This window comes from Poeciliopsis prolifica, unplaced genomic scaffold, assembly GCF_027474105.1.
Source record: "Poeciliopsis prolifica strain line A6 unplaced genomic scaffold, Auburn_PproV2 SCAFFOLD022, whole genome shotgun sequence".
Classification (NCBI taxonomy): Eukaryota; Metazoa; Chordata; class Actinopteri; order Cyprinodontiformes; family Poeciliidae; genus Poeciliopsis; species Poeciliopsis prolifica.
The window spans coordinates 1,854,135-1,878,165 of NW_026562397.1; the positions used below are offsets into that span (position 1 = coordinate 1,854,135).

The following is a 24,031-nucleotide window of genomic DNA, read 5'->3' on the forward strand; positions in this document are numbered from 1 at the left end:
TCACCGATATTCCTGACTCAGTGCAAAGCATCAGAGCAGTAAGTCATGTGATGTCCAGTCCATTAGATCACTGAGTGGACTTTAAATTTGACGTTTTACAAAGCAATTTTAAAATCATTAACTAATTAATGCTTTGAATACAACGTCCAGCTGCTGCCGAGTTACTGGCACATAAAGAAAAAGAAAGAAGCAGGAAATATGGGGACTGTCCTCGTCAGGCCAGAGTTGGTGGGGACATGTCCACACCAGTCCTTTCCTTCAGGAAGTTACGCCTATGTGGGAGAGAGAGGAGATTCTGGAGGAAACATCAAAAATGTTTTTCTTATTAGGGGGGCGATGCTGCCTATGACCAAACATTCTCATTCTATTAATGTTTAATTTTCATTAACATAAAAAGTACTTCTACATCTGTTTCTTTATGTCTCTGCTCTTGATCCTCAAACCTTTACTTTACTTCATTGAACGTGCCAACAATGCAATAACAATAAATGTTCAAAGGAGTGGGTGGAACCATAAACTTATTAAAAATTGGTCTTGTCAGATGTCTGCTTGTACTGAGCCAGGTTCTGGTTCTGCTGCAGGTTTCTTCCTGTTAAAGGTCAGTTTCTCCTCTCCACTGTCGCTCCATTCATGCTCAGTCAGGCATTTCTGTAACGTCAACATAATGAGCAACTGTCTTCTGAAGGAGAGGATGCTGAAAGACATTTCAGCTGAAAGACGTTCCAGCTGAAAGACATTTCAGCGTTCACTCAATGCAATCTGCTGGGTTTCCTTATGAACTTTTTAAACAACTTTGAATCATTAACAGAGCATACTGTTCTGTTTGACAACTAAAACCAATGGGAATCCATGATTGGATTGAAATGTCTTTCTTTTAAAACATTTTTTCTGGCTCTAGTGATTTTTATTAAACATGAAAAGAAAGCATGTTGTGTGAGAGTGAAGACGTGGCAAAGGTCAAAGGGCCAGGACTCGAACCCCTGATGGCTGTGCCGATTACCCCTGTGCCACCTCTGCCCTGAAATAACTTTTTTTGTTATGAAACTAACCTATAAAAATAGACTGAATTGTTTAATTAATGTATTGAAGCTGTAAAAACAATTTGCTGAACTGAGCAGATCCAACTCATCTTCAATCCCACTCTGTAAACCTCAATATTCCTAAAGCAAGTATCATGACCCTTGGTGTGTGTGTGTGTCATTTCTCTGCAGGTGACAGCGACAACAAGCTGTAATTCCTCCTTCCACCAGCAGGACAGAATTAACAGCTGAAGGAACTACTGTGTGACGTCTAGGATTATTGTTTTGAAACTCTTTGTTAAGTTGGGATCTGAATCTACTTTGGGTAATGTTAGATACTTTAACTCTTAGTTTATCAGGTTTTATCTCTTATTGTGGGTCACATGCTGAGCATATATATATATATATATATATATATATATGTAGATATATATATATATATAGATATATATATATATATATATATATTTTCGTTGGTGGTGACCAGCAATGGTCCGATTAGTTTGTGTCTTTGCTCAACACTGGAACAGTCACACTATTACGCACTGGATGCAACACACAGCAGAGGAGTGTTTACTGATAGTCATTTTGTTTTTTTTTTATTAATAGATCTGACAGAAATCCACATTATTCATACATGAAAGTGACACATGACACAGTAACAGCATAGTCAGAGTGTTGATTGTGTCTGAGGGGAACATGAGGATCCAGTCTTAATGGTGATGGCTGATTTATTCTGTGTACACGTACCTGCACAAGTGTTGTACCAGTAAAAAAAAAAAGATATTCATATGTGACTATTGTACAATTTCAAATGCAAGCTGCAATAAAAGTTCTGAAATGACAAAAGTGAAAAGTCATCTTTTCATACAATATCACTGACTTTCCACTCAGGCATTCATTCTCTTTACAATACGATTTTTCTTTCATATATGTGTAGATAACAGCAATTAATGACCAACAGATGTCACTTAGAAACTTCTTGGGGATAACATGCGACTGCATACACACTCACTACTGGACGACTGAAGTGTCTCCATGCTAACGCTCCGTGCTAAAGGCCTCCGGTCTGGTCACAGTGGGGTGTTAAGAGGAGCTCCAGTGTTGAGGCAGCTTCCCGAAACACTATTTCAGGTTTCTGTTGGACTATTAAGGCAGAATTATAAAACACGCTGTGAACAAAAAAAGGCCTCACTAAAGTACAGCAGTAGCCAATTCAATCTGAACATCAGCATACGGTGAGGTTCCTGCTCGGGGTGGGCGAGATGGACTTCAAGTTTTATCACAATATTCTCTGCTCTTGTGATAACAATGAAAGTGACAATCACAATAAATATTACATAAAGAAGTGTGATTTGTACACAGTAGCTACATTTAATCATATTTTCAAATATATTGATATGTAATGATATTCTCATTGAACAGTGGAGAAAGTCCTAAAATGACAACATGGAGTTTGGTTTATGTTAAAAATATTGATTGGAATCCATTGTGACAACAATAAATCAAAATTTGTATAACTTCTCATGATAAACATTGTGTTAAATGCCCACCCCTAGTAAACAATCAATAAATTAGTTTTTCTGCAAACCAGGGAGCGTGCTAATAGTTGAACGAAGGACAAGACATGAACGTTTTCTCATGGCGTTATGCAGCCGATATGCACCAGATGAATTTTTTCAGTCTGGTTTTTGTTTTATCTAGGATCATAAAGTCCATACCTGCATCCTATAGATATGGTAGTGCAGAGGTTTGTGGAGGCTCATTTATTGATTCACAGACTTCCAATAATGACTAAAGATTATTCAATACAGATCATTACATCTGAACTACTTTTTCTACAGTCTGATGCCAGTCAGAACTTTTTGCTCAATCATCCCAGATTACCTTTGTAATCATTCTGCTGGCATTGTGTTGACCCATGCCAGCTGATATTTAGTCATTTAATATTTTAGTCATTTGCAAATGTTGGCCTTATATGAAATGGAAAAGAGCTGAAAAAAGCAGCATGCTACCAGCATGGCAACTAGTTCTGCCCTCCTGCAGTGTAAGAAACCAGGTCAATTGGACTCCACAAGCTTTCTATCCTGTGCGTAATCTGGTGAGGTTGCTCTCACCAGACTTTTGTCAGGGTTTTTTTTTTTTTTGGTTAATGTGTGATTTCGGGTCTTTCCCGCTGTTGAAATCTGCCGTGTTCCTCCTGAGCATCGCACTAAAAGACCACTGGAAGGTTAAATCTACTCCTGAAGTGCTTCCTGTACGGCCAACCACAAGGTGCAGGGATATCCTTCAGATCCCTTGGATCCAAGGCAATCCTTTCAGTGACAGGCGTTTGGAAGGGAGATTCCCATGAAATAATTCTTGGTAGACAGGTTCACACGAGCAGCCATGTTGTGAGCCACGTGTTCCACATTGTCCAATTTAAAAGTGAAAGGATTGCTTCTAGCAGTCCACTTGACTTGTTTTCTCAGATTGTAACAATCCTTTCTCAAGGATCTGTAGTATGTCTCCTAGGTGAAATTTTCTTTAACTGATCCAATGAGGCCACCATGTTGGGACCCTCTGGGATCATGAGAACCATTTCCAAGGTAAAGAGGAAAGCATGCAAACCTGTACATGATACTATTGGAGAGCTCAAAGAGACAGTGGTGTGAAAGCGTCCGTGTGATGCAGGCTCCACAGTGAGGCTGTGCAGGACTCAGGAACATGTGGTGAAGGCACAGGTCTGAATTGCATCATCCAAACAGTTGAATGTGTGCTTGCTGCTTTAGGCTGGTTGTGGTGATGCTGCTTCCCATCATCAAGTTAGCTAAAGGCTTCCTGAGCCTGCGCCGTGTCAGAACCGGAACCAGAGCGATGAGTTCAGGGCATCATGGCAGCTTTGGTGAAACCAATGGACAGTGTTTTGTTTTGGCAGTCAGCCTCAGAGTGTTGGGTTTTCTTTCATTAAATACATACAGTTCTCAATTAAACGAGCCTAAAACAGCCGCCTGACGAGAAGGGATGCTTCAAAGCTGTCAGAGGACTGATGGTTTCACACACACACTTGGTCATGTTTAGGAAAGCTTCAGTTAGTTTTCACAGTTTAATACTCAGTTGTCACCTTTTTGTTTCATTTCCGCCTCACTGCTTAAGCATCTCCTGCGAGGTTACAAATATGAATTATGGAGGTAAGTCATACAAATGTTTCAATGCTAATCATAATCCCTGTTGAATAATATTTTACATTACTTTCTATTTCCAATGATTCTGCTTCTGATCCACTCAACCGGTTTTAATTCGACCACACAGGGATAAAGACTGAGCAATAAATTAGAAAGGCACCAATATGCAAATCTGGACCAATATAAATACCCGATACCAATACTGCTGTTATCACTGATAGCTAAATATATCTAGGTGAATATTGGAAAACATGACTTCACCACTGCTTCCCCATAATCCTTTGTTGCATCTCTCTGTCACATGACCATAAAAATGGCTCCTGACCAACCTTGACCAGAAACAAACAAGTTGGAAATAAATATTGGTTGTTAATATCAGCCCGTTTATTGGACCAATACCGATATGTCAAAAATGACCGGTTGGTACCGATGTTGGTGCTGATATAACCAAATAATAAATAAATAAAATGACCAAATGTTCAGGGCTGGACAATAATGTATTAACAAAACCTCGCCCAACCTGGGAACTCTGGAAAACAGAGATGGAATCAAAATGTCTGACCAGAAATCGCTCTGATTATTTTACACTTTCTCTCTTTAGTTACAGACTTGATGCTAACCTAGGATAGCTAGGTTAGCATAAGTTTAAGCCAGCCTCTTCTGACAGCTTTGAAGCATAGAGACCATTGAAGTTTTGTTGTGTAATGGCGTCGATCAAACCATTGCAGCCCATAACTCTGTCCTACTGAATGGACTCTCCTGTGGACGGCCCGATCCTTTGGTAAGCCTGGTGAAGACGTGGATCTGGGATCTGAGATCATCTCTGCTGCTGCTGACCGTTAAAAAGAAAAAATGTTTCGGCAGCTGAAACACGTTAAAGTGAAGGGAATTCTTCAAATCGTCTCTCTTTACACTCAAAGTTACAATAGAACACTCAATAACATTGGCAACGTGTCATTTGGCAATTTTTTCTCTAAGTAAAAAAAAAACAAACAAATAATACAAAATATTCAACAGTAACTACAAGATCTCCTTTTGGCAATATAGAAAGGCTTTGAACAGTCCTGGACAGGTGAACATTTTGGTTTATATACAGAGATGTGTTTAGGTGTGTGTGTGTGTGTGTGTGTGTGTGTGTGTGTGTGTGTGTGTGTGTGTGTGTGTGTGTGTGTGGCAGCAGCTCCCTTTTTCAATCCAAACAGAATCACATTGGAAACATGACGAAGGAAACGCCTGCATGGAGAAATGATTGTGTGATCAAACGCAGAAATAAAATCAGAAACGGTAACAAACAGGCGTGGTGTCCAAGTCGGAGCGGACGTCAGAACGGATCCCGTGGATCGTGTGTCCAATCGCCGCAGCAGCGTCCCGCTCGCCCTCCTGCTCAGTTCATGAACTGAGTGTATCCCTCCGCTCCCGTGACGATCACGTCCATCCAGATCCTCATGGCCTCCGCCGATGGCGCCACCACGTAGTAGAGGCGGTCGTGTGTTTTCACGCAGAAGGTCAGCGATGGGTTGGGGCTCTGAGGAGGGGGTTTGGGAGGGGCGGCAGACAGACAGAACCAGAGTCAGTAGAAGTTCTCCATCAGCCAGGTCTGACCCTGCCTCTTGCATTCACGTCCCGGCTGAGGCTGAACCAATAATCAATCTTCTCAGATTCTAAATCTCCTTTTTTTTTTGAAAATTCAGATGCTTCGGCGAGTCCGAGCTGTAAGTCTTTGGAGAATCTTTACAGCTTGGAGTTGTTGTTTCTCCCTCTAAATAATAAATCAGAAAACTAAGGTGAAGGATGAAACTAGAGACTCTGCAGCTTGCCTCAGACTCAAAAACAAAGTTCTGCTCTGCTCTGTTTGTTTCCTCTCAGAGCGATCACCCAAATGACTTCCAGAAGAAAAGCTCACCCCCAACTAACTGACCAAGTAATAGAGCTGAAAGAGTTGGACAAACAGTGTTTTCCAATGGATTTTGTTGTGGTGGTCCCTACTGGTCAGCACTAGAGATGCACCAGGAAACTGGCCAGCAGCCAGAATGGAGCAATCTTCCTTTGTTTGATTGGTGCTGACAGTTAACCATCCCAAACATCCCAAAAGTTAAAAATCAGATTTTTGCCTCCAATCAGTGAAAGTATAAAGATGCAACTGACTGACTTTAGAATGCAGGAGACATTTAAAACCTTTGCATTGGATGAGGGTGGACAGTGGACACAGCAGGTGTGGTTTAAAAGACACATGTCATCTGGCTACATGCATAATGCCAGCGAATGGAAGCAGGAAACAATGAAACTAAAGAACCTCAAGTTAGTGGAGACTGAGGAGAGTAAGACAGTTCTATAAATCTGTTCTCTCAGTTTACAATCCTAATATTAAACGTTTAATAAGCTTTCATGTATTGGATGTCATGGAGCCTTACAAAACCTGAAATGGGAAAACAGGCACAAAGTCAAGCAGACGAGTTTAACAAGAGGGGAGGCATCGGCTTATTCTGGAGAGGAAGAATGAATCTACATAGCAATAACAGCTTTACTCTTTACTCTAGTAAAATAAAAAGGTTCAGTGCAGTAAAACTGCTCTTATAGATATCAGTTTTTCCAAAAAAAGTTACTCAAGTGAATGTAACAAGTACTACCCACTTTCAAACATCAGCAGCCTATAGACCTTGTTCCTGGGAGGTTTACTAGGGAATGGATTATGGGTTTTACAGAAGTAACAGTATTTCATTATAATTTGTAGGTTTTTTGCTAGTCTATATTCATGATAGAAGTTACATCTCTCTTTTCAGTTATAATGCAATATTTAGTAAAACTTGTTTACTGATAGACCGTCAGAGGATCAGAATTATGAGCTCAGGAACTCGGCGTTAAGTTTTGGAACGGGATGACAGTGAATTAGCAGCACAGCTAGCAGCTCTGAAGAGCTGACAGCAATAAAGACAAAATCAGAGAAGCTGGTCAGAGATCTGAGCTGCAGGTTTGTACCGACTTCATAATATTAGCTTGATGTGATGGGAATGAGATTTTTCACTCGCATTTAAAGAATAATAAAGTTCATAAAGTGGCTGCAGCAAGTGAGACTTATTATTATATTTAGGCCAGCAATACATTTCTATGAGACAAAATAAAATATGAGAGATTATTTAGTCCATCAGAACCAGAACCCTGAGGTTCTCCATTTCTGAGTGTCGCTGCAAATTAGCAGAGAAATAACCTCAGCTGTTGTGCTGCAGACCCTAATGCTCCCCACTGCACTAGAACCGAACAGAATCACACATCGACCCGTTATCCAGCGCAACTTGACACTGGAACTAAGATGCCCTCGTAAAGCTCGGCTGACTGTTGTGCTGTTCGTGGCTGTGCTCCAACAATCAGAAGAAGTTTGATGTGTGGCTGCAGTAAGCGTGGTTTGAACGTGCTCCCAAAACAAAAGCAGTAGTTTTCATTGCCTACCGACAGATAAGGAAACAAAAAGAATTTGGCTAAAAATTCTAAACTTGAAGAGAGAACCCAAAATGAGGTCAATGTTCCCAGTTCATTGTGTGAACAAAAGGCCAACTATGCTGCTATGATTCTAACACACGTGAGTAACTCTGCACAGCAGCAGCAGGTCGAAAAACAGGTTTCAACGTGTTAGCAACAATTACAAGGTTTTAACTGCTGAAAAAAGTAAAAGATCAGATGCACATATGGAACGTATGGAAGCTCAGACTGTATCAAATCGACATGGGAATAACAGAAAGTTGGCTGTTTTATGGTAAAGACAACAAACACTCCGACCTCTCCTGGTGTGTGTAACACATGACAATCACAATATTTCATATGTTTTCTGGAGATGTCGGCATCAGAGCCGCTGACCCAAGTCTCCCTGGAGACAAAGCAGAATTTTATTTGGGGTCGTCTATATGTGCTATGAACAGGGAGAGCAGGTTGATTGCTGCAAATCAACAGACGATTAGATCATTTGCACAGCTGCTATAAACTCATTGCATCTCTGAATAGTGCTGTTAATGTCTTAATTGCATATTATCTAGTGGTGGCAAAAGCAACAAAAAAAACTAGCATGATGTATTTAAGATGGACTATATGCACACATATTCATGATGTGCTTTCATTAAATTAATAAATGTAATTCCATTACTGAAAAATTAACTATATACAAGGTGAGTCTCTCTAACCTGAGGATGTGAACTTGTACTGGGTTGATTCTGTGCCTTCAAATAATTGAACAATGCTGCTGTAGAAGATTCATAACTTATAACTCATAATTCTGAAACAGGAACAGGTCTGAAAAAACAGCCTGTGTGCTGCACTCAAGAGAGAGATTCATTTGATGCATCAAAGAGTGATGTCATCACTGCTGAAGTCATTGTTACCATTGAAGCTGAACATTCTAATGATGCATTCACATCAAACATGTTTTGAGTGTCAGACAATTTCTGGTTTATATTCAAAGTCTACATGAGAACATGATTGGAACATTCAGTTTATATTCCAGACTTCAGTTAACAGACCTGTATCTGAGCAATTATAACAACATCGACGCTAAACCCTTCAAGTTTTAGGCGAACAGCTGTTCCACTGCATCCACTGGAGTGTTGGATGCACTTGAAGCCTCAAACCCTCCAAACGGTTAAAATCACACCGTGCTAGTCGCTTGAAGTGCGTTGCAATGGTCCTCAATGTGTTTGAGCATCCACATAGACTGAATGCAAACCAGACGAGCCTGACGCTCAAAACGCATTTGTTGTCCATTATATGTCCAGAGTCACATTTGGTCAGTGCTTCTCAATTCCAGTCCTTAAACCTCCTGCTCTGCATGTTTTAAATGCGTCTCTACTTCAGAACAGCTGATCCAAATGATTGCATGACCTCTGCAGTCATTAAGTACTGCAGATGCCTGTTGGTCACCCAGAGATTCAAACCAGGTGCGTGGCAGAAGGGGAACATCTAAAACATGCAGAGCAGAGGGGCTGAGAAACACTGCATGATGTCCATTATAGTAGGACCAAAGCCCAGTCCTAATATGATGGACTCATTGCTTTGAGTCAGGGGTAATGACACAAATCAAGTTTTAGATAAGGTTAGGAATGGACTAGTACTGGTTAGTGACCTAGCTTAGTTCCACCTAGGTATGGGTCGACGTAAAGGCGTAAAGGCCCGTCCCACCTTCAATTCCCTATTCCCGCCCCGTGCACGGGACAGTTTGAATAGGGAATTGAAGGTAGGCACGGGCTGCCGCACGCCGTCCGCATGAAGGCCCTTCATGCAATCAGTGGAGGTTGGTCCCATGGACGTCTGTCTTTCCTCTGACCTCCATGTTTGTGTGGAAGTTTGGCTTTGCATGGACTCCTCTGTCTGCAACCTGAGTTTGGGTCGGTGCAAAGGCTGAGCCAGGCTATGCATGGAGCCCCCTGGTTGATTGTTGGTCTCTCTTTCCTTGGTCTCCTATAGGGAGTCTTCTGTTTGCAGGGGGGCCTCTGGTTGGATGGAGACTCTAGGATGGTTGTTTTCCAGAGCAAGTTTCAGCTTCACCTTCAGGTCTGAAATCTGACCCTGCAGAGATTTCACTGTTTCCTCCTGTGCTTTGAATTTGGAAGCTTGCTCAGAGTGACTTTTGAGCTGCTCCTCATATTTAAGTCTCACTCTGTATTCTTCAACCATTACTTCTACCAGACCTTTGTTGCGGGAGGCGTATTTTTCAGCCTCCCTCTTGAAGTACTCCAGCTGTTGAAGAATGTTCTTGCCGGCTGTAACTTTGGAAGAGCAAGAAATCTTTGACACATCTTTAATCTCTGGCACGTTTCTTCTATGTTGATGTTTGACTTGCATGTGACGTTCTTCTTCTAACATTTTTTTGCAGTTTCTGAATCTCCTGCTGCTGTGATTTGACTTTAGCCTGATATGCAATCCTTTGGTCTCTTTCCTCATGGAGATCAAAAATCTTACTCTCCAATGCTTTTTTAAGATCGTCTACCTGCTTTGTGAGATCAATGACGTGTTGGTTGGCTCTTCTCTTCCACGACTTCCACTGAGGGGGTCATCTTGAAGCCAGCAGAGGGATTTGTTTCCTGCTTGACTTCCAGTGATGTTGGACTCTCAAAGTTGCTTGAAGGACTTGATTCCCCCTGGATCTCTGCCGATTCATCTTCCGACTCAATGGGACTGTCACTGTCATCCTCAAAAGGGAAAACCACTGCATTGTAGTCAACTTGGATGTTGAGGTCCATCATGTCGACCCATGAAAGCTCAGCTGGAGAAGCTTCATGTTCACAAGCAATCTGTTGTTGCTGCATGTCTGTATTCTGGTAAATTCCTGCTTCTCTGAAAGGTGTGTAATATCTGGAATGGATATTCTGCTTGTTTTGAACGTGCTCTGAAGAGTGATCTGTCGCGATAGAACTGTGGAACAGGTCTAAGAAAACTGCCTGTGAGTTACGTTCAAGAGAGAGATTCCTTTATGGTATTATAGAGTGATGTCATCAGTGCTGATGTCATTGATGCCATTGGAACTGAACATTCTATTGTAGCCTGATGCAGCCCTTAACACATAAAATTGTACATGTTAAGTTTCACTTCTTCATCTTCTTTCTCTCCTGCTTTGCTTTTTTCAGACATTGATATCTACTCTGATTTTCTAAATAAAATATCTAAAGACAAATGAGCTGATGGATTCAGTGTATCTCCCTTTGTCAAAATAAAAAAGGATTTTTCCTAAACTTTTCTAAAAACGTTATTCAATGTAACAAGTACAATACACTTTCTAACATAAACAACATCAGTAGCCTACAGGCTACTTGCTAACAAGCTTAAGGTGCTGTATTGGTATTAGCTCCTCATCTTTTAGCTAGCATTAATCCAACGCCATTACTCAACTCAGTCGGTTAGTTTGGGGGAAAAACTGTGAAAAGTTCTTTGCGTTTTGTTGGTTTGCTGCCATAATTCTAACACATCTGAGCAGCATCAGGTGTGTTAGAACAGCATCAGGTGTTAGAACAGCATCAGGTGTGTTAGAACAGCATCAGGTGTTAGAACAGCATCAGGTGTGTTAGAACAGCATCAGGTGTTAGAACAGCATCAGGTGTTAGAACAGCATCAGGTGTGTTAGAACAGCATCAGGTGTTAGAACAGCATCAGGTGTTAGAACAGCATCAGGTGTGTTAGAACAGCATCAGGTGTTAGAACAGCATCAGGTGTTAGAACAGCATCAGCTGGTCTCCTTGGCTGCTGCACAGGTGTAAACAGTGCGAGCGTCTTAGTTGTGTTTAAAGGTTACGATGTGCTAAAAACAATTAAACAGTTTCAACTGTTGAAAAAAGGCACAAATATGGGAAGTTCAAAAGCCTCTATTTTATCAAATCGATATAGGATATTGTAATTTCCTGTGATTCAAAATAAACATAGATTATGGAAACTGGCAATAAAAAAATTAATCCTGAGCAATATTTAAAGATAAAAAAAATATCACTTTGCTCATTCTTCATGACAACCAGAGCAAATGTGTGGAACAAAGTTACCACCTGCAACTGTTCTCAGCCTCTGAAAGCAGTGTGTGTCTGGGCAGAGAGCAGCTCACATGAAGCTCTGCCTCTTGGTAAAGTGACATTGGAAGTGACAAGGAGAATCAAAGTTCCAGGGCTGATCAGAGCCGTGCAGTAAGTCAGAGTGTGCTGCGCAGCGACAGGCCATCAAACACGCACAGATGAGGAGGCAGCAGCTCAGCTTTGTGCAGAAGTAAAAAATAAAAAATAAAGATGATTGTCAGAAACAGAGACGACTGCATGTACGGCTCTGTGAAAAGGAACACAAAGGATGAACCCAGATTCTCTCGCTTCATCTCTCAGTGACTGATGGTGACCAGATCCCGTCTCTTCATGCCTGAAGGTAAGTGTGTTTGCTTCCATTGATCCATCCAGCAGGAAAATGTTTTGGTCTCTCGACTATATTGTTTCCAAATTGAAGGAAGAAATTGCCACAATTTGACACCCTGAAATTGGGCTTCTGTCTCTTTAAGAAGCCTTTCTGTCAATTGTCACCAGGTCATTACAACAATGTTCCTTCATTTTGCCATTAACAACCATTCTTTAGCTTGGACTGAGAATGTGCAAATGTTCTCATATGATAAGTGCTTTAGAGTTTAGTGCTTTAGGTTTAGCTTTCTCTAAATCAGGAGTGGGCAACTCCAGGCCTGGAGGGCCGATCCCCTGCAACTTTTAGATGCATCTCGACTTCAACACACCTGAGTCAAATAATGGGGTCATTAGCAGGACTCTGGAGAACTTGACTGCATTGATTCAGCTGTTGGATTCAGGTGTGTTGGACCAGGGAGACAACCAAGAGTTGCAGGACACCGGCCCTCGAGGACCAGGAGCGCCCACCCCTGCAAGTCCAAATAGTCTTTTAGTGTTAGCTTCCTCTAAATAGCCTGTTAGTGCAACACTTTAACAGTAGGCTCTGTTAAATAAGTTGGAATAGCACTGTAGCGTTAGTTAGTGCTTTATCTGCCTATGTGTCCTTCCCTCCCTGACAGGCTGTTATTGTAATTCATAATAACTCACATGGCTAAATAAAGGTTGAATAAACAAATTTAGGGTTAGCGCAGCTAACTTTGTAGCTCGTGGTGTCCACCACTGCTCACAATGTTCCCGACAAAAAATGAATATAACTGCTCTGCTCAAACCACATTAACTGTCAGCATCAAAGAAATCTGGAAAACATGTGAAGGTTTGTGTTAAAGTTGTTTTCCAGACACTTGATGAATTCTGCTGGGATCCACAGAGGGAGCAGGAAGGATTAGCAAGTCTCTGGCTTTAAACCGACAGGCGTCACAGTCTGTACTTCCTGAGGATTTTAGGCTTCAGGGCTCGCAGCACATTTAACGCCATCTATTCCCCCCGTCCTCCCATTTCACTAACAGTTTGTACACAGTGGACTCAGGGAGGGGAGGGGAGACGGCTGAACGGGACAAACATGAACACGGGACTCGAAGAAAGCAGGGAGCAGAAAGAGAACGGGTGAAAGGACAGAGTGGTACCTTAGTGGCACTGCGGAGGTGATCGTAGTAGACCTCTTCTATAGCCTGGAAGTAGATCACACCCTTCAGCTTGGTCTCATGTTTGTCTGCAGACAGAAAGGAGAAGAAAAAAAATCATCTCTGGTCAGAACCTGATCCGTTCTGACACCGTCTCAGCTGGAGGAGCCGACTCACACCTCACGCATGTCACCCAGAATCTTCCGAGCAGATCCGCACGATGTGCTCATCAGCGCAGGAGCCCGACTTTGATCATGACCAATTTGAGCTTTGTGATGATGGATGGGAAAAGACAAGCACAGCAATATTTTTTTCTCTCCTTTCTGTTTTTTAAAGCAAGTGGAGCTTTTCATTGTGTTTTCAGACTTGCCTGCATTCTTACGCTACTCTGGTACATGATTGCAGTTTGTTTCATCAGCCACTGCAGAACTGCAGTAAGGAACCGGTGGGGAACTCAATAGCCCTCTCTACCTCCAGGCGAAAAAACACTCCAGCAGCCAACTTAAAGAGCAGTAGGTAGAGGCGGGCGCAGCGCCTTCATTTCGAGGAACAACAGCCTGCTTTTAACACGCAGCCATTATCTGCTAATGACCTCTTTAGCATTCAAACAGCCGCGCATTTGCATCTCATTTGACTCCGTCTAAATAAGCCCAAACGTGGCTGTGTTTGAGGCTGATTAACAGGAATTAGCGGCGCTGCTGACTCCTGCTCGTCACCTCCTGTTACTCCGTATTCAAGGTCAGGAGACGGGGGCCGCGGCTCTGCATCCCAATCAGCTCGCTCAAAGAGCGCGGCACTGTGGTGGGCTGGGGCGCGTTTCAGCCCCTGCCAAGGTAATCTCAGTACGCCTCCTCGCCCTGGCTCCGTTTCAACAAGGTACCACTTTAAGCATCTTTGAGCGGAACCTTGTGAGGACTTCAAAGGGCCCGACAGCGAGCGGGTGTCCCACAGCTCCAGGAACCGCGGCAAATTACACAACATGTCACCCTGCTGGAGGTGCGGAGGACGCATGTTCCGACTGTCGCTGGGCCGCGGCTTCTGCCGCCCTCCATGTTCTACTCTAGCATTTACATATGGAGGCTGATGCAACCCAAAACTAACACCCGAGTTCCTCCCCAAACAGAATCCTGCACGAGGAGCACTTAACGCTCCGCAGACGAGATTAGCCATGGATGGAGCAACAAACATGTTTGAGTCAAGTTGACAAGTTAGTTTAGACTCCAATAAAAAATGTCTCCGTTTCCTTACATTTGGGGGATCGTACGATACTTGCATGAAATATTATCCAGTGATTGTGTTTAGCTGCAGATGCATTATTTACTACAAATCACAAGAGTTCACTAAAGGAATGCTGTGTTGTTGAATTTTAGGCTGAAACGCCTATTATCTTATGCAAAAAAGGAATTGAATTGCTCAATTCAATTGAATTGAATTTCAGTGACAATTTGCTCAGACAATAAAATCATTTCATTTGTGTAATATTGTAGAAAATGACCTCAAGTGATTAAATGAACAATTTGTCATTTAAAAAAACAACAGAGTTAATCAATTAATTGCACTATTAATTGAATAATCAATCATAAGTATAATCAATTGCTAAAATAAACATTAGTTGCAGCTCTAAACTAAAGAGTGTCTTTATTTTGCAAAACAAAATATAACTAAGTGGAATAAGAGTGCAATACCAACAAAAGGAACTAAATAACTAAATACAAGCGTTTCCACCCTCAGTCCCACTCCAAAGAAAAAGGAGAAACTTTAACAAACATTAAATGAATCTAGAATCTGGGTGCAGATATAGTGCAGTGCTGACCCACAAGGAGAGCTCAGAACCTCCGTTAGAATCTGTGTGGTTTACCAGGTCTGGACATGGTGACCAGGTCACACTAATAAGACTGAAGCTGAGAACTTCACATTTTACAACTCAGTCAAAAATGCTTCAAATAACACAAAAACAATCAGGAAGCTAGAGAGATTTCAGGACCTGTCGTAAGAACAAAACTCTACAGTTTGTGAAAGAACTGAGACTGCAGAACTAGATTTAATCAACGGGTTCTTTTCTCATGTTCATGGATGTTCAGAAAGTTTAGCTAGCTTCATTCATCTCTGGATTTCATCCAGAGTTCAACGGAAGTGCGAATAGATTCCTGCTTCCTAAACCTGACTTACCAACGTAGTAGGAGAAGGTCCTCTTGAGGCGGTCGAACACAAACCAGCGCTTCTTCCAGGACTTGATCTTGCCTCCCATCTTCACCAGGTAGCCCTTGCACATCTTCTCTGTGAGGATGACGTGATAACACGTCTCCACGCTGTGGCCCGACGACTCCACATGCGAGCGCAGGTCAAACTCCTCCCTCCTGATGGGCAGGTAGCGGGTCATCGGTCGAGCCTGGACAGATGGGAAAGAAAGATTCCACTTCTGTCCTGAAGATCCTGCTCTGTTCAAAGATGGCGTACTCAAAACTTTGGTAACACTTTAGTTGCAGAGCTGTGCAGAAGACTAACATGGCACTGTCATAAACATGACATAATACCTGTTATGAACATGAATGAGTCTTTATGAATGTCTATGACTGTTGTCACAAAGTGTCATTCACTAAATGACACTTTCAATGCAAAGTTGACACTTTAAAAGAGTTTCAATGCAAATTTTTCATTAAACTTTTAGTTAAAAGGGTCATTATTGTCCAAATAATGCAAAGTTTACACTTAACGGACTTTTAGTGCAACTTTGTATTAATAGTGTCATTATTTACCGAATAACACATCATGACAACAGTCCTAAACATTCATGAACACTCCTTTATGTTCATAACAGGCGTCATGTCATGTCAGTCCGATGCTTCAAATACAGAGTTACCAAAACATCTTAAACGAGTTTCCAGTGTTATTTGTTTCTTTACATCTAAATGCCGCTAAATAACAACCTCTAGCATACTAAGTGAGACCATCACACTGACCTGAGAAAAGTTCTTGGACCTCATCTTGACCTCCTTCTCCACAAGCTGCTTTCTGTGGAAAGTTTCATCCTGGAGTCTTTTCTCCGCCTCCTCCCTCTTCCTCCTCTCCTCCTCCAACATCTGACGGCGAGCCAGGCTCTCTCGTTCCTGGGGGAAAAAGTGCTTTCATTAGATATTTTTTTGATCTTTGGGATCAGCTTTGCAGCGTGTACAAGATTCTCTCTCTTTTCTTTTTTTTTTTTTTTTTTTCGTCAGCACAGCACTCATATATTTATGGACATGCTCCCCTGCTGGGAGCTACACATAGACTGAGTGCTGACCTCTGAGCAGATCTACCACAGCAGTGCGGCTGAACCAGTCAGCGGCATCGGCTGGCTTACAGTAGTTACATGTCAGCCATGTTGGACACATGTTTTTTTGACATACCTGGGCAACAGAGAAGTACAAAATGGAATAAAAATGGAAGACACCTGCAAACAAATCTGATCTTCACAGACGTTTCAAACTAAAATGTGTTCCCATCAAACCACCTAACACTTTCCCACACCTTCACTACAGGGTGAACCTCTGCAGCTCCTCCAGAGCAACTATGGTCCAAGAGCTACGTGACCCTTCAAAATAAAATGTGGGATTTGATCATCTCCAACTGAAAATTTGTTTAGGCTTTTAATTCAAGACAATTAGATTTTTGTTTTGTACGTTTTAAGATAAAGAAAATCAAACTTCTACATAAAAGACAAAAATATTTTATGTAGCAAAAGGCCAGCAGTTATTTATTACCTTTACAGGTTGAAACATTGCTGAGTCATCAGGACCCCTTACAGGACAACTGTTTTTATATTCATGGGATTTATAACACATGCGGTTGACACAATTTGCCTAATTATTGATTTAGGGGTATTGCAAGAAAAAGAGGCACAATGTTCACTGCACTTATAAGATTTCTCTATTTATTTGATAAAAAACAACAACAAAAAACCCCAGGAGTAATTCCTTTCACTATGCAATTAAGCTCTACTTTGTGTTACTTGATATGAATACTTATGTGATAAATTTGTCACTGATGACAATAAATTAAGGCTTTATTGTATAAAAGAAAGTTTGTACAATAATAAAAATAAGCTAAAAGACACAAATCAACAAGTGATTTTATTACATTTAAAAAAAACAAAAAACATTTTATTACCTAAAATGCAACAACAGTATTCCTTTAGTGAACATTCAGTCATTTACGGCAAAGTACAAATCTGTAGCTTCAAATCCTTCTAACATCAACATGTGAAGTTCAGACCTTTCTGCTGGACTTATCAATACAGCACAGGGCTGATCAGGTTTTTTTTGATTGACTGTTTGATTAATAAGTGGATAGCAAAATGTTTCCTAATAGGATATGTTTTTTTCTGTTCAGAATTTGTAGCAGGTGAGTTCTGGGTGGAACATATTTATACATCTAGACGGTTTTTCATCTTAAATGTATATTTTGCATTTAAGATGCAAAGTGTTGGATTAAATCCTGATTCATTGTTTCAGCCCTACAATAAATATAAAATACTCTAAGGTGTTAAATTAGTGTCAGGTGAGGTGGATTTTGACTTTCATCATTCCGCTGACTTCCTTCAGCAGAGAACATGTTGTGAACCAAAGACCTGAGCTGAAATCACAGTCTTTATGTTTTTATGTTTCCATATTCCTGCTCAGTTATGGATGAGATTGCTACACAGGCTGAGGCTCATCTGTCACTGAGGACGGATCCGGGATGGATCAAGTCGGATTCTTACCCGCGATTCGATCAGTCTGGCTTTCTCCAGCTGCGCCTCCTTTAGCATCTTCTCCATCTCCTCGATCTTCAGCACGTCCACCCCTCCAACACTGCCAGCAGACACAGCACAGCAATGATTACCTCACCTCCTGTGGAAACACCTCAATCCATGCAGATCAGTAGAAATCTTTAAAAACAAAGGAATTACAGCGATAAATATGATTGTTTCGTCAGCAAGGAGGTATTGATGAGCAGGCCGGTCATTAATCAGGGAGTTCCAGAGGTGCTGCTCCACCTCGACCAGCCCCCCACCCACTCTGTGGTTCAAAGCTGGCTGTCTGGTTGTGGTTTTGGGCTGTGTTTTTGCATATGTCTGCGAGTGTTAACGTCTCGTTTTATTGGTTCAAACATTTGCAGCCTGCGGTTCTGGAGCCGCATGCAGCTCTTCTGTCAGCCTGCAGGGATGTGTGTAACTTTAACCAAAAACAACAGTTAAATATTGCATAGAAACGCCTCAGGAAAGATTTGTTGTAGCAATCGCTCTTTCATTTACACCCCCATCACTGGTCTGCACGTCTGACAACTTCCATCCACATCAGCTGCCACCTTCTGGATGTTTGCCCAGTTTTGTCACCATGTGTAGTTTGATGCATTATGTGAATGGAATTTCAACCACACAGTCACCTGAACTCGCCCAGATGTATTAATCCATTATGATTATTGGCTAATTGTGACAAGCTTTCACTAATGTTTCTAACTTGTATTGAACGGCTAATCCAATTAGAAAGTATGCATTTCACTTATCCAGTCCTTGGATGATGAAAACCCTTCTGGATTTTGAAGAATTGTTATAAAAATATAGAAGAAGCCAATCTCTACACAAACAAATCTTTAAAACTGCAGTATGTAACTTTTATAAATATGTTTTTAACATTTTTGTTAAACTGTTATCATGTCATGACAGGATAATATAAAAAAGTATGAGAAAGAAGAAAGAAAGAAAGTTTAAACCACAGCAGCAGCATTACTGTGTTGATAACATACAAATATTTGTAGGTATTAAGTCAAATTTTGTTGTATCGAGGATATATTTCAATATTGAATGAAATGTAACTGTTATAATGTAAAATAACTTATAAAACTTATTGAAAATTATAACTGGAGGTAAAACAGAAATAAATCTTATAAGGACTCTGTCCGCACATCAACATGTTTGGTCATTAAAGTCAATTTGACAAAAATCAATTCATATTGATAGTTGAGTTAAAGTTTGCATCTTATTAGCTTCTGCATTATTTCATTTCTCAATAGATCTAATAAAAAATAACACAAAAATGAGTCGGATTTATGTTTTAAATGGGTTTCCAGAAACAAACCAAATCAGGCTGCTGTAACATTATGACTGATTGTTCGGAACAATGGATGCAAATCCAAGCAGCAAATGAAAAGAAGCAGGGGTAGCATTAATGCCTCTGATTCCTTCCAGTATGTAGAATAAATTAGATGAATGGCAACATATTCATCAAAACAGAATTTTTAAATCAAACTTCAAATTTTGTTCTACAAATTGATTTTTTATATATATATATATATTCAGGCATGTAAAGATCCTTCCTGCCATAAAAAGTGTGCCGCAGCGTGTGTTGCTGTCGTACTCACCCAGACATGTTGTCGGGTGAGCAGGCCGAGTTGTTGCCCGTGGAAATGCTGGTGTCCATGCTGTCTGAGCTTTCCAGGCTCAGGGTGTCGTAGGGCTGCTCTCCCGCCGATGGAGGCTGGTGGTGCAGGATGGAGTGGTGCACCAGGGATGGGGGGCCTGATGAGTTGTGGCTCAGAGTGGGACTGTTGGCCATGAGGGGGGAGTAAGAGGTCGGGAGGTGAGGCTGGGAGCCGTGCAGCGCCTCCCACTGGCACTGGGCCTCGGCGGCGGCTCTCTGCTTGAGCTCGGCCAGACGGCGGCGCTGTTCCTCAATCACCTGCTGACCTGACAGAAAGAGGAAGAGAGAAAAGAAGGGGTGAATTTTGTTCTTTATGTGGATTTTAGAGGGAGAACAAGACAACAAGCTGATTTGGTCTGAACACATTGACTGTATCTCAACCAGCAGGTCTGAGACACGGTGGCAAAACCTGAAACTGCTGCTGCGCAAGTTACTTAGCAGTTTGTTGCTAGGTAACCAGAGAGTAAGTAACCTTGGTTAAAAGTCTGTTAGAGGTTGTATCTCTCAGAAAGTTGTGTGGTTCTGGAAAGCAGTTCAGTGAATATTCTATATACTGAACATTGAATATTCTTAAAGTTGTATTGTTATTGATCACCTGTTGATCCCAATATATATTGTTATTGATTTAGCACACATCCAGCTGTGTACTCAGTCCCAAAGCAAGCAGAACAACAAAGCTTCTCTGAAATTCTCTTTCAACATGCATTATTCATGAACCATCAGAGAAAATTGATGGAAGAAAAAAGGGATTCAGGCTGCAAAAAAAAATGATAATGCTATTTTTTGTTGTTATTTGGTGGGTGAAGATTGAATGAGACCACAGAGAGGGGAGGAAAAATGAAGGTTGGGGTTTGAAATGAGCAGTCAGGTTGTGTAAACGTTTCCTCTGATGAACCAATCAACAGAGCCAAGAAGTCAGGCAGACGGGTTTTCATCATCACAAAGCCACATGCAGAGTCTGGGCTTTGTTACGCTGAAGCCTGCAGGCTAGCTGGATGCTGATTGGCTGCCTGATTGTTATTGTAGCTTTGTCTGCTTTTCCATTCAGCTTCATTAATGAGGCAGCGTCTGGCAGAGCCCTGGTTTATAGAAGCAGTAACAGATTCATAGAGAAACTCAGTATGTTACTACTGTCTTTTATTCAGATTTATGTGACAAACATAAAATTGTGCACAATTGTTTAGTGGAAGTAAAATTGTGCTTTTTTTGTCTTTTTCTTTTGCTTTGAAAGAAAATTTCCAAAAGTGAGATTGTTGTCTGATTCCAGATCCTTTCGTTAGGACGGCTGTGAATGAATGAACAGAGAACCTGCCTGATGAAGCCCTGCTGCGTTATTCTCACTGGCTCTTTTTCTAGACTTTTCTTCATTGTTTTTTTTTTTTTTCTTTTTGAGGCACGTGTCATTTAGACATTTACTCCTTGGATGTTCTTACGTTTTTATTTTGGGTAAGTTATGATGTGTAACCATGACAAGATTGTGTTGTTTTCACAACTGAGAGAAGCTGACTAACATCTCAAAAGTTCAAATAATGCTTGAACTTTGACTCAATTTGTCATGTGAGTCTTAATACAGTCAGAGGCCTCTTCAGATGTATTGCAAGACTGACTGCTACTGGAGTCACTCTTTGAAGATGCTTGTTTGTTTTAAATTGGAATTTTTTTTTTTTTTTGCAATGTCAGGTTTTGCTACAGATCCCCAGGTGGGTTTAGTTCTGAACTTAGAGTAGACCATTAGAACACCAGCCTATTTTTTGATCTGAACCATTCACATAAAGACGTTTAGGGCTGGTTTTCAAACTTTTTGCCACGAGGGCCAAAAGCATCACATTAAAAGCTCCCAAAAGCCACAAAAATATTTTTTTTCTAAATTAGAATTAAAAATAAATATATAAATACAAGGGCATTAAGAGTTGTTTTATTTCAGAGACAGTAGTCAGATAAACAAGGCTGCTGTCGATGACATCATCTACCTGCTGAGCTCTCCTCTAAGAGCTTCTGTCTGGAGATCCGGAAGTCTGTGGTGCAGCAATGCAAGAAGAGATGAGACGTGAGAAGGAGCTGGACAGCAGACGGAGACAAATCTGTCTCCGGCAGCCGTGGGTGGGCTAAATGAGACACTGCGCTCTGATCCACTTAGTCACACATGCAGCTCAGAGACGGAACAATATCCAACGTCAGTCTACCTTCCATTCCCACCTTTCATCATATTACGTCTGCATGTGGCAGCAGTCTACATATGGCAGCAGTCTGCATGTGGCAGCAGTCTGCATGTGGCAGCAGTCTACATGTGGCAGCAGTCTGCATGTGGCAGCAGTCTACATGTGGCAGCAGTCTGCATGTGGCAGCAGTCTGCATGTGGCAGCAGTCTGCATGTGGCAGCAGTCTGCATGTGGCAGCAGTCTACATGTGGCAGCAGTCTACATGTGGCAGCAGTCTACATGTGGCAGCAGTCTACATGTGGCAGCAGTCTGCATGTGGCAGCAGTCTACATGTGGCAGCAGTCTGCATGTGGCAGCAGTCTGCATGTGGCAGCAGTCTACATGTGGCAGAAGTCTACATGTGGCAGCAGTCTGCATGTGGCAGCAGCCTACATGTGGCAGAAGTCTGCATGTGGCAGCAGTCTACATGTGGCAGCAGTCTGCATGAACTGAGTTATGTATATTGTGTCTGACCTGCAGATATTTCTGACAGTTGAAGAGAAATTTACAGATTTCCCTGGGGAAGACCCAGGACATGCTGGAGGGACTACGTCTCTCGTCTGGCCTGGGAACGCCTCGGGATTCCCCTGGAGGAACTGGAGGAAGTGGCTGGAGAGAGGGAAGTCTGGGCTTCCCTTCTTAGGCTGCTACCCCCGCAACCCGACCTCTGATAAGCGGCAGATGGATGGATGTATAGATATTACAATCCTTCCAGCCTGTTACCTTTCTGCTGCAGAGCCAGCTGTCTCTTGGTCTCGATGTCCTGCAGAGTGGCAGCCAGGTTCCTGGGCAGGCTTCCAGTGCTGCCGGCGGCCAGCAGGGGGCTCTGATGGGTCACAGAAAGCAGGGTAAATCCATGACACCCAGGGTTACCAGATCTGACTGAGTTTCCATCCCAAAAACAACTTCAAGAAATCAAAACAAAACAACAAAAAAATCTCTCTCTATATATATATAGTGCCTTGTGTTCCATACGTCATTGACTTGATAATGTTGTTTGACAAATTCCACACAGTTCAAAATAAATTAATAATATAACTGCAATATCATGCTATTTTATTAAAAGTTTTGTGCTATTCTGCTACACAATGACAACCATTTCAAAAGGATTTTCCCGCCACATGTTGTGAAACGCGTTTTAATAACCTGCCCAAAGCTGTTTTTTCTGACCAAATGTTCAAAAGCAGCCCGAATGGGAGGAAACCCTCCCAACCTGGGATGGGGAGGAGGATTGATCCAGCCTGCGTACCTTGGAGCTGGTGTTGCGCCCCAGCGTTGCCGCTCCGTGCTGCAGGGGAGACGAGGAGCCTGACTTGGACTGACAGAGCGGAACGCCGGGATCACTGTCCAGCTTGGAGCGAAACACCTGACAAAGGAGAATGTTTCACAAAGTGATGACAGAATACTGACCATGTGTCGGGAGATGGGAGTGTTGTGAAAAGTTCTTATGTTTTGTCATTTCTGAGTCTGAAAAAATGTTGCAGAACAAGGACAGTAGGGGAATACTTTTATACTTTATTGGCTGTTAGGAAACGGCTAAGAAACATTTAGCAGATGTAGCATGCAGCTTTGATTTTAAGAATATTTTAATTTGTCAGTGAAAATCAGAGCCAGAGAGCATGTGGTCCAGCCCTGTACACTGTCAAAGTTACACTGATCAGTGTTAACTTTTCAGAGTTGCTTTTACTATAATTAGAGTTAAATTGAGTTACACAGTAAACTTTATTAACAACTTCAATTGTTAATATATTTTTGCTCTATAGAGATACTTGAACTCTTGCAGTGTTACTTTTCAAGTGTTATTCTGATTGATGTCCAATAGTGCCAGGTCACAAGCTGCTGGATTGAATTTGTCTCTCTTGTAAACAATGGAAAATGTAGTAATAATCTAACATATAACACTGGAACTGGAATACATTTTAAATATCGAGAATAAATAAAAAAAACTACAGAAACAAAAAATAACATAGACACTCAAGTCCTTTAAAAAAAGGAAAACATTTTGGTCCTCTTTTTGAGGCTTTGGTCTTCGGTTTGAGACCAGACCTTCAAATTGAAGACTTTTGTCATCCAGTTTTTGGTAGAAAGAGAGAAAGAGAAAAGTGGTAAATCATGCAAATAGAAAATATTGAACTTGTTTTAACTTATCATACGATTAATTGATTTATTACTTACTGCAACAAGCCTATGT

At 41.5% G+C, this 24,031-nt stretch overlaps 2 protein-coding genes across 3 annotated transcripts in view; one reads left to right on the plus strand and one right to left on the minus strand.

The window, feature by feature from the left end:
- Positions 1–1,834, plus strand: part of LOC129369992 (alpha-2-macroglobulin-like protein 1) — a 27,323-nt gene extending 25,489 nt beyond the window's left edge. The window contains exon 36 of the mRNA XM_055045720.1: positions 1,212–1,834. Coding sequence (XP_054901695.1) covers positions 1,212–1,234 — 23 coding nt within the window. The 3' untranslated portion in view covers positions 1,235–1,834. The remainder of the gene's footprint in view (positions 1–1,211) is intronic.
- Positions 1,606–24,031, minus strand: part of phldb1b (pleckstrin homology-like domain, family B, member 1b) — an 80,472-nt gene continuing 58,046 nt past the window's right edge. For both annotated transcript variants that reach the window (XM_055045722.1, XM_055045721.1), the window contains exons 14-21: positions 23,090–23,206; positions 22,564–22,666; positions 19,584–19,908; positions 17,944–18,034; positions 16,166–16,312; positions 15,375–15,594; positions 13,209–13,294; positions 1,606–5,708 (exon numbers count right to left, since the gene is read on the minus strand). In XM_055045722.1, coding sequence (XP_054901697.1) covers positions 5,568–5,708; positions 13,209–13,294; positions 15,375–15,594; positions 16,166–16,312; positions 17,944–18,034; positions 19,584–19,908; positions 22,564–22,666; positions 23,090–23,206 — 1,230 coding nt within the window. In that variant the 3' untranslated portion in view covers positions 1,606–5,567. The remainder of the gene's footprint in view (positions 5,709–13,208; positions 13,295–15,374; positions 15,595–16,165; positions 16,313–17,943; positions 18,035–19,583; positions 19,909–22,563; positions 22,667–23,089; positions 23,207–24,031) is intronic.